Source organism: Rutilus rutilus (assembly GCF_951802725.1).
Source record: "Rutilus rutilus genome assembly, chromosome: 3".
NCBI lineage: Eukaryota > Metazoa > Chordata > Actinopteri > Cypriniformes > Leuciscidae > Rutilus > Rutilus rutilus.
Genome location: NC_140211.1, coordinates 51,202,633 through 51,213,406, shown reverse-complemented (window position 1 = coordinate 51,213,406; position 10,774 = coordinate 51,202,633). Strand labels below are relative to the sequence as shown.

The 10,774-nt window shown below is 38.7% G+C and overlaps 1 protein-coding gene across 1 annotated transcript; it reads right to left on the bottom strand.

Annotated features, from left to right (window-relative positions):
- Window positions 1-497: 497 nt before the first annotated feature.
- lgi2a (leucine-rich repeat LGI family, member 2a) lies at window positions 498-7,279 on the bottom strand. Its single transcript, XM_084403768.1, has 8 exons — window positions 6,936-7,279; window positions 6,675-6,746; window positions 5,734-5,805; window positions 5,271-5,342; window positions 5,114-5,185; window positions 4,551-4,720; window positions 1,517-1,681; window positions 498-1,437 (listed from the first exon to the last, which is right to left on the bottom strand). The coding sequence occupies exons 1-8, from the start codon at window positions 7,154-7,156 to the stop codon at window positions 620-622; spliced, it is 1,662 nt and encodes a 553-aa protein (XP_084259894.1). The 5' UTR covers window positions 7,157-7,279; the 3' UTR covers window positions 498-619.
- Window positions 7,280-10,774: the final 3,495 nt, after the last annotated feature.

Below are 10,774 nucleotides of genomic sequence, written 5' to 3'. Positions count from 1 at the left end.
GACTAATTACTTGACATTTCAACTTAGACCATTGACCAAAAGAGAGATATGATTTCAATAAATGGTGAACAATGAGGTAAAATATTACTTAATATTTCTAAAGATAATAGGACTGCATTTGTCACCTGTGTCACTTGTCAATCTGCATGCCAGCTCTGAAGATTTTTATGTTTTTGCAGCCATATCATGCATGCTATCAGCTGTTGCATACAGATATTTGAAAGGCTCTCAAAGGTATAGTATATATCGTTATGTAGAGTGATTTAGGTTGTTACAGGTGACAAGTGCAACTCTTTTATGCAGTCCTTGCACCATACTTTCGGCAGAAATGTTCTCTGATTCAGCAGGGCTGAGGAATTGTTATATATAATACATAACAATTCTAATATAGTACAACAGAAAAATGTCAGGGCCTTCCCAGAATCTATGTAAAACAAAACAGATGCATGATGTAATACTTATTTTACTATGAACCTGATAATTCCATATTACGTTTGCTTCCCAGATGTCTCTCTCGTTACAAAACCCACTAATTGTATTGCCCAGAAAAATGTCCAACTGCCAAAGGAGGGGTTGCTGCTGAGCAGACGTGCCTCAATAACTGTGTCCACAATAGCACTCAAAGGCTCAGATCAATGATGATATGCTCATAGATCTGTGTGTTGCCCTTAAAACTGGAAGCAAATACAAAGTCCCTCCGGTCAGTGGAGACCACGGTGAAGGAACGTGGAGCCTGGATGTAGACTTCCTTGAAACGCTCAAAAACCTTCTTCTCAGCATCCCAAATATAGATCTGCGAGAAGGTGTAGTCGCTTCCCAGTGCCAGGTAGTTCCTCTCTTTGAAGGAAAAAGGCTGCAGGATCATGGAGCCTCTTGAAGGAAGGGCCTGAACCTCAGAAAACTCCTTAGCAGTCCAACGCAAGACTTTGGAGTCACCGATGTACCGGGTCATGGCCAGATAAAGCTCCTCCTTGATCCAAAAGGCCTTGACAGCAACTACATCTTCCATGTTAGGGATCTCACCTTGCAAAGCAAATTTCTGAGTGCTCCTGCTCCACTGATAGATGACCGGAACTTGGGAACGACTTGCAAGGATAAGATGGGCCTTACCATCTAAATTGACAAACTCTGCATCTGTATCACGAAACCATTCATGAAGGGACTGGTAGGAGTAGAAGCCCTTGTCGTTCCATTTGTAGAGAGTGGACAGACCAGCCTTAGAGCTGTCAGCAATGATGAAGAACCAGTCGTTACCAATCTGAAAGGCCTCGATGTCATTCGGTTTGGAAATCTTAGATACCTCAATGTCCTGAAACTTTGTGAACTTGCTTTGGTCTTCATCAAACTTATAGATGTGGGAACCACCAAAGAGTTGAGCAACAATGACAAAGACCTGGTTCTGGATAATCACAGACTTGCAGCCAACAATGGACTGACCTGAGATGAAAGAAAACACACTGCATGAGATTTGTTGCATCATACAATCATTAATATCATGACTTTACCATGAATGCACCTGTGATGTTGTCATAACTCCTGAAGTTCATCTCGATGTGGTCCCATTGGAGCACCAAACAGCTCTCTGCATTAGGAGCAGCGATGGCCACGTACACATCGTTCTTGTGGGAGAAGGTGTCCACAGACAAAGACTCCGTAGGCACAGAGTGGAGAGGAATGAAATCTGGCCAACATATGGTAAAATTACATCTCAGGCTATGTCCACATTAATCAGGATATATTTGAAAATGCCATTTTCATTTCAAAACACTCTTCGTCCACACTAGCGTTTTTTTTAGCGTTTATAAGTGTTTTCCAAAAGTGGCTTAAATCACCATGCTGTGCATGTGTTAAATATCATTAAAGCTCCCAGAGGTGATACCAAGAGACCAGACATAATACAGTTCTCACGCTATTCTTCTAAAATATCCAACTACTTACTGGTGCTTCCAGGTCCCACTGGATTGCCATTTCATGTATGGTCTAAAAGGGCAATTGCCCTCGTGTTTTGCAGCAGGACAGCAATTTTGAGTACATTTTATGTTATCTTTGCAGAAATGTAATATGAAGTAACATTTATCTTTAGCAACACTATGAATGTGAATAGCAGGCAGAACAATACAGTTATAACCATATATATATATATACAGTATATGGTGCAATATGCGTAACATGACTAAACATGCATCATCGTTTTCAGTCCACACTACAATGCAAAAATGGCATTTTCAAATGTATCCACTTGGGAGAGCATCTTCAAAAAGCTCATCTTCAAAAAAACATCATCTCAGTGTGGATGAAAGGCCAAAACATGGAGGAAAAGCATTTTCAAAAATTATTTTATCCGGATTAATGTGGACGTAGCCTTAGTAACTTTACTACTAAGTAGTAGTTTTGTATCTCATGATTAGCTGCACGAAACACCTGAAGACATACCCAAGGAAAGTATTCTTTGTAAGACATGAAGCGTGTCAATGAAATACGACATTTTGTAAAATGCAATAAAATCAAGAATCTGTCATTTGTTACTGTAATTCTCTTAAACCTTCATTTGACTGACAAAAGTATAAAGACAAGATTTCCAATGTTTTCACAGACCAACTTAATTGTATTTTGTAAGTGTAAACAAATTTTGGCTCCAAAAAAGTTGGGACAGAGGCTAAATAAAAGTGAAAAAATGAAAGAATATCCCAGTTAAAGTGTTTTGAAACAGTCCACAATTAGCAGGTGAATTTGTGAGGGTATCATTATTGGGTATAAAGCAAAGATGGGTAATGGCTCACCACTTTGTGCCAAATATCATGAGAGAATAGTCAAACAATTCAAAAATCATTTTTCTCAATGCAAGATGGCAAAGAATTTAGGTGTTTCACTATCTACCATACATAATATTGTGAAAACATTCAGGGAATCTAGAGAAATCTGTCTGTGTAGGGCAAGGGAGGAGACCTCCATTGTATGTGCGTGACCTTTGAGCCCTCAGTTGTCACTGCATGAGAAACCATCATGCTACTCTGTTAAATACAGCCACATGTGCTCAGGAGTACTTTAGAAAACCATTGTCACTTAACAGTCTGTCGCTGCATCAAGAAAAAAAATCTACTTCATCATAGTAGAACATTCATAGTTCATCTCAGATGCTCTAAAAAACAGTGGAAATATGTGCTTTGGTCAAATGAGTCCATGTTTCAGTTTGTTTTTGGAAAAAATGGACATTGAGTTCTCAACCCGAAGCCCGTTCTCAAAGATGAAAAGGACTATCCAGACTTTCATCAGCGACAGGTGCAAAATGGTTACCCTGGAAATCCAGAGTTCTCGCGAAAGCACAGTTGAATTTGCTCAGCGAGTTTACTCTGGTGTCGAGTAATGATGCTCATTAAATATGCCCTTGTATCCGAGCTGCACCAATCACATTGGGTTATCTGATATAGGCGGGCCAGAGGCGAGCTAAACAGATGACGACAGCGCTGTGATGTCTAAGTCATTAGTAAACATTGCAAGATGGCTATGGATGAACACCAGTTGTTTGAAACAGCTTTGGCCGCTACAATGAACGAGTTAGACTTGGCTTTTTTATCTAAAAGAGGATCAGAAGACGGCGCTCGAATCGTTCCTTTGCCAGAAGGGCGTTTTTGCTGTTTTGCCGACCGGATACGGCAAGAGTCTAATCTACCAGTTAGCTCCGCTAGCTAAGCGGATGGGGCTTGTTGTGATTGGTCGTAGTGTTATCCAATTGCTTGCAGTGAGATTTTCAAATGCATGCTTGGTTCTGATTTTCATTATTCGATGCCAGACCATTAATCTTTCAGATTTAGGTCTGGATTTCCAGGCTACAAAACGGTATGGGTGACTTGCATGTGTGAAGGTACCATTGATGTGGAGGCATATATTGGGATTGTACAGAGACATACTGCCATCAAGATTACATCTTTCCTGGGACGCAAGACAATGCCAGTTCTCTTTGTGCATGTGCTAAAACAGAGTGGTTTCTTAGAAACTCTACACCATAGAGTGCATGTGCTTGACTGCCTGTCTGCAGAAGAAAATGAACAAATCACACTCTTGATTTTATTGCATTTTACAAAATGTCAAAACTTTTCTGGAAATGGGGATGTATTTCCATGCTGTAAATGCTTGTGAGGTTCAGAAAAAATTACTTATTACTTATTGAATAAATGTAAATGTTTTCCAATCCATTGGCTTTTAAAGTCGATGAAATGGAAGTGGCAACAGATCTTTTCTTCTGTATTGTGATGTGCATCTGAGTGTAATGGATTATCGAAAAAGCAAAAATGTGTTGCAGAAGTCCTGCATACTTTACATAAACTGAGAGAAGTCTGTCGTTTCACCAGAAAGTCCAGTTATGACATGTTGACTAAACAATACCAGGTCAAAAATCCATACATCTATAACAAGCATTTCGAAATGTTACCGAATTGTTTCTACTGGTGAATAGCTATAAACAACAAACAAAAGGCACTGGATTGGATTTATAGTCTGAAAAGGCTTACACACACAATACCAAGCATGCACACACACGCTCATTCACATACCTGTAGAGATACACTCGTTATGTAAGCTCGCCATGTCATTGAGCCGTTTGCCCTTCATCTCCTCAGGACCGGCACAGAGGACGTCTGATACAGTGGCATTCGTGCTCTTTAGCCACATCATCAACCATTTCGCCCGGCAGTCACACTCAAAAACATTGCCCCTCAGGTCTCTGCAAGGAATTAAATAGAAACAAAATCAATCAACAAGCATGAATAGATTAATAAATTGTGCCCCTTTCTGTAGGTTTAAAATTTAAATATAGAGACTTTCCCCCAGTTTCACAGACAAGGCTTAAGCTAGTCCCAGAATGCATGTCTGAGCTTTTTTAACTGAAAGAAACTTGCACTGACAGATCTTAAAATATGTTAGTGCCATTGTTTTGTCTCAAGATACACACCAGTAATGTTACTAAGGCACGGTTATAAAAGCTACTTAAATGTCCTAATTGTACTAAAGCCTAAACCTGGCTTAATCGAAGCCCTGTCTGTGAAACAAGGAACATATCATATTCAGTAAAGTCTACTACAATGCTAAGTAAGCATTTGCAGAAGTTCAAACTCACAACTCTATCAATGATTCCAGATCAATGAATAGCTCTCTGGGCAAAGCTTTAATGTTGTTGTTTGCCAAAGACCTGTGAGGGAGACAGCAACACTTTAGAATAATGTACAATTCAAATAATTGGCAGCGGTACATTAATTGATTGTAATAAAACATACAGATGAGTCAAATCCCTAAGTCCCCTGAAAGAGTATTTTGATGTTGTCTCAATCTTGTTGTTTTCTATAAACCTAAAGAATGGAGAGAGAAATAAGAGTAAAAGATAATGGTCAGTTTACATGAAATGGAACCAGGATGATCAACTGAACCATTAATAAAGTAAACGCTATGAGAAACATGCTATACAATTAAGTAAATAAAATAAGATAAAAGCATTTTAATTAAATATATATAGAATACATTTAGGATTATTATACATTCAGATGTTCAAAGAATGTGTGCATATCTTCAATATGTAAACAAACACACATATTCAGAACTTCAGAAATGACTTGCAGCTTCCCAACATATCTTGCTCTCACATACATGGTTTACTTAAAATACTTTAGACCTTCCATTCCTATAGCAACAGTATTGCAATAGACATTTATATACATAACTAATCCTTAAAAGAAAACTTACAGGTACTCAAGGTGCGGAAGGCCAGAAAACGCATCATCCCTTACTGTAGTGAGGGCATTGGAGTTCAGCAACCTGTCAAAGTTTACAGTCACAACCATTACCAATGATCATTATCAGGCTGAGGGTTTACATTGCAGTGCTATTTAAATGGAGTGTTGCTACAGAGTTTTTCGATACACAAATAAAACTTGCCCTCTCACTCAATGAGTGCCAGGGCAGGCACATATCTCTCTATATCCCTAAGTCAGTGTATCAAAATCGCTGACATCCTACATTACGCCAATGACAGAATGGAAAAGACACTATGTTCTCAGTGTCAAAAAGGGAACGGGAGGAAAACTGTCACTTTCTGAGAGCAAATGTCCCTTGACTTTTTAAATAGCTATAGAGGGGAAAGAGACCTTTCAAATGTCACCTTCATGTGTTTAGTAGAAGCATTGGATTCCAGTGCTAGAAGGCAAAACATGTTTAACAAATTGTTCAATACGCACCTAAAGCAAGGTACTTACTCAAAGGGCTGAATGCATTTTTACAGGTCAAAATATTCACCATCATTAAATTAAGACAGCTATTTTTAATTCAGAAAGCAGTCCATTTACAGTTTATCCAACCCAAGTAAGGTCAACTGAATATTTTTGGTTTTGCATAATTTGGTAGGTAGAATAATTATTTTTTTCTTTTTGCGATACTACCACCATGTAAATTTATCAAAACAATAAACTAAACTGTATTTCAGCTAAAAAATCACCAAAAGGAGACTAAGAGAGATAAGGATATTTAAGTTTATAACGAATATGATGTCTGTACAAAAATCGGAGCGATTTTCTACTATAAAAAAAAATCTAAATTCTTCTACAAATGTAAGTTAATGAGAAGCACAGTTTACAAGAGAATTAATATCATGCTATAGACATTTGCTTAGTCAGATGGGCTTCACTTACAGTAACTGTAAGGACGGCATGTGTGAGAACATCGCCTCCTTGACCTCAGAGAAGGTCCCATTCACAATACTCCTGTAAAACACCGGCCATATAAGACATTCAGTGCAATTCAGACACAAAATATGTTACATAGCCTACATTATAACGGCAATATATGACTGAATATGGTCACGCAAATGCTTTGTTTCCAACTAAGCTCTGAATTCAAGCACAAGAATACAACCCACTAAATGGTCTAATACAGAAAAACGAGTGACTTACAGTGAACTGACATCGTTGGGAATGAATCGCGGGACATGAGAGGACCCGACGCAAATGATAGACTCCTTGGAGCAGCTACATGAGGACGGACATTTAAAACCCCTTTTCCCCGTGTTCCCTAACGGGGCCAGGTATAACACTAGCGCCGATATAATCACGACAGTCCGCATGTTGTTTGTCAGGCTCGCATGTGTGAATCCGGAGAAGATCTCGGTCGCCATCCACCCTGCAGTATGAAATGCAGCACTGAAGCGCCTGACATCAGCAGTTCGGCTGCAGAGCTCCTCTCGCGACTTATTTATTTATTAGGGCGCCCAATAACGGTGGATGATGGTTAAACAGCCTCGATGATGATTACTTTTATAGCTGCATATCGTTCTCGGCCAATATTAATTTAGGAATTCTAAAATGAAATCCTTCTAAAAAAATAAATAAAGACATTTTCTCTTCCATTTTAGAGAACCGAAAGACTTTTCCTCTTGTAATTTAAAAAACCATCAAAGCCCCCATGAAATCACTCACGGTTATATTTTCTTTTTCTGTGGTGATGTATTTCCTAATAAAACAGGATCCGTAAATTACAGCCAGCATGAACCATGATTTGCTTGCTGTAGGCCAGTCATTTTCAGAAATATTGCAAGTAGCTACAAATTAGCTACACTAAAAAAAAATGCAGCTGTAAATGTGTAACTAGCACAGATTATCAATTCCATGCCAAAACATTTTGCAACACAACAATGGTCAAAGTTGTTCTTGCATCACTTGAAGTGGCCAAGCTGCATTCGCAAACAATTCTAAAAAATAAAGGTTCCAAAAGGGTTTTTTTTCACAGCGATAACATATTAGCAGCATTTTTAGTTCCCCAAAAAATCATTCAGTGAACAGTTCTTAATGGAAACCATTATTTTCTTAGTGTGAACTATTTCTTAACTATTCACTTAGTGTAAATTATGTTTGTTTTTTGGTTTTGCGCAAACAAAGCCTCACATCACTAAACCACTGGAGTGGCATGTTTTTTTTTTTTATGATGTCTTACCTTTCTGAGGCTTGATAGTGGTGAAAGATCTTCATTTCATATATTCATATTCATATTCATTCTTTATTGTCCTCAATAGAGGAAATTTGTTTCCACAGTCTGTACCAAAAATAACATTCAACACTCGTAACATACACGTACAACACACAGAATTTTGTACACGAGTAAATTAGGCTTTCTGTGAATTCAGCGCTCTTATTGCTGAAATTACAAAACTTTTCCCTAGTCGTGATTTTTTATGAGGCAGCTGTCTGTATCTGCGACCTGAGGGAAGAAGGGTGAAACATGAGTTAAGAGGGTGGCTGGGATTTTGTATGATGGTATTTGCTCTGCGAATGGTAGCAGCATCAATGAGAGCCGGCAAATTGGGTGTGGGAAGACCAATTATTTTGGAAGAAGTCTTAGTGATTCTAAGAAGCTTGTTCCTATTAGTGAGAGAAAGCATAGTGAAATAACAGGTGGCGCAGTACAGAAGGACGGGTTCAATGATACTACGGTACAAAAGGAGAAGAAGATGTGGTTTGACTGAAAAAGTTCTGAGTTTACGTATGACAAATAGTCTTTGTTGGCAGCGCCTGTGAATGTCTGTGATATGTTGGTGAAAACTCAATTTATTGTCCAAAATAATGCCAAGGTACCTGAAGCTGTCCACAATGTCCACTGACTGGCCCTTGATAGAGATATGGCAGTGAGCAGTGGAGGATTTTTGGCGTGTGTCCAGGATAAGTTCCTTTGTTTTAATAATGTTAAGAAGGAGATGACTGTCTGTGCACCATTGGGTGAAATTGGCAACAGAATGGTGATATGCTGTGACTGATTCCGTACCGGTAAGGAGGGCAAGTATGGCTGTGTCATCCGAATATTTGAAATACTTTGTGATGTCAGAAGAACTACGGCAGTCGTCAGTATATAATGTGTAAAGGAACGGACTGAGGACACAGCCTTGAGGGGCTCCAGTGTTGACGGTAATGGTGGAGGATGTTATACTACCCACCCTTACTGCCTGTGGTCTATCACTGAGAAAATTATAAATCCAGTGGATGAAAAGAGGTGGCACGTGAAGTTGTTGGAGTTTAGTTATCATGAGGTGGCGTTGTATCGTATTAAAGGCAGAACTGAAGTCTATAAAAAGAATCCTGGCATAATGGCCAGGAGAATCCAGATGTTGGAGGAGAGTATGAAGAAGGCATGCAACAGCATCCTCTGTTCCTCTTTTGGCCTTGTAGGCAAACTGGTAAGGATCCAGCTGTGGGCCGACAACCGGAAGGATAGTATTTAATACCAGTTTCTCAAGACATTTTGCTATTATAGAGGTAAGTGCTACCGGTCTGTAATGATTCAGTTCACAGGGATGAGGTCTTTTGGGTACAGGAATAATAGTGGCAGTTTTCCAGAGGGCGGGAACAGTTGCTGTCTGTAGTGACTCTTTAAAAAGTGAATAAAGGACAGGAGATAGCTCCAGGGCACAATTCTTGAGCAGCCTCCCGGTGATTCCATCTGGGCCAGGGGCCTTTCCAGTGTGGCACCTCCTGAGCTGCTGATGGACATCTCCCACCGTTAATGGGACACAATGTGGCTCTTCAGGAGTGGGTAGGCTCCTGAGCATTCTTTCACATTCAGTGGTGCAATTTAGAGTATCAAACCTGGCATAGAAATTGTTCAGGTCTTTGACAAACGAGCTGAGATCAGTAGATGTAGGAATGCTGGCATTTGAAGTGGTTCCCGTGAGTGTCTTCACCTTCTGAAAAGCCTGCCTGGTGTTCATACTACTGAAATCCTTTTCTAATTTGTCCTTATATGCAAGTTTTGCCTTTTTAATTTCATTTTTCACAGAGCGATTAATGTCTCTCAGTGAAAGCCAATCTTTGCGATTAAATGCTTGTTGTTTCTCCTTGAGTTTGAGTTTTATTTGGCCGGTCATCCATGGTCTCGAGTTGGGATATCTTTTAACAGTTTTGACTGGAATACTAGTTGCCATGCAAAACTTGATGTGAAATTTGTGTTCCGAAGATGAACGAAAGTCTTATGGGTTTGGAACAACATGGGGGTGAGTTATTAAAGACAGCATTTTTGGGTGAACTGCTATCCCTTTATGATTTCTTTAATGATTAGTGAGTATAAGTAACAAATTCTGCATTAAGAGAACTTCTGTGGCATCAAGAAAACTGCTTTGCTATATAGGCTTATTTTTATTTTGTCACCTTTCTTTTTAAAAAAAGGGACATTACAAAAATCTTGACATTATTTTAAATAGGCTTTAAATAGTTTCTATTAGGCCTACTAAAAAATGTGGGGCTTTAGAATGAGTTAAAAGTTAATTTTGTTACATTACACAAAGTCAAAAATTGACACTCTAATGAACAGTTTGGCAGTCTCGCTGTTATAAAATTGTCAGCATTCTTAACTGTCAAAACAATGCATTACCTAAATGCAAAAAACACATGCTATTGTCAGCAGCTTGTTCTATTACCGCTTTTAAAGCACTTGAAGTTAAAGTAGGTGATAAGTCAATGAGACACGTCCCTCAGATATTGATGACAGAGTAAACAATAAGAGTAAAACATCTGGAGTGGTCATCTTTTAAAATGATATGTAATTTTGGACATAAACAATATAGATTTAGAGTTCTACAGTGACTGCACACCCCATAGCTGGCTATATTTTTCATTAATTTACTTAAAAAAAGCTGGAAACTATGGAAGCTTGTATCCGCTGCGGAATAAAAAATAAATAAAAAGGTAATTTGCAATTTTTTATCTCACAATTTCAAGTTTGTATCGCTCAATTCTGACTTTATAAGTTA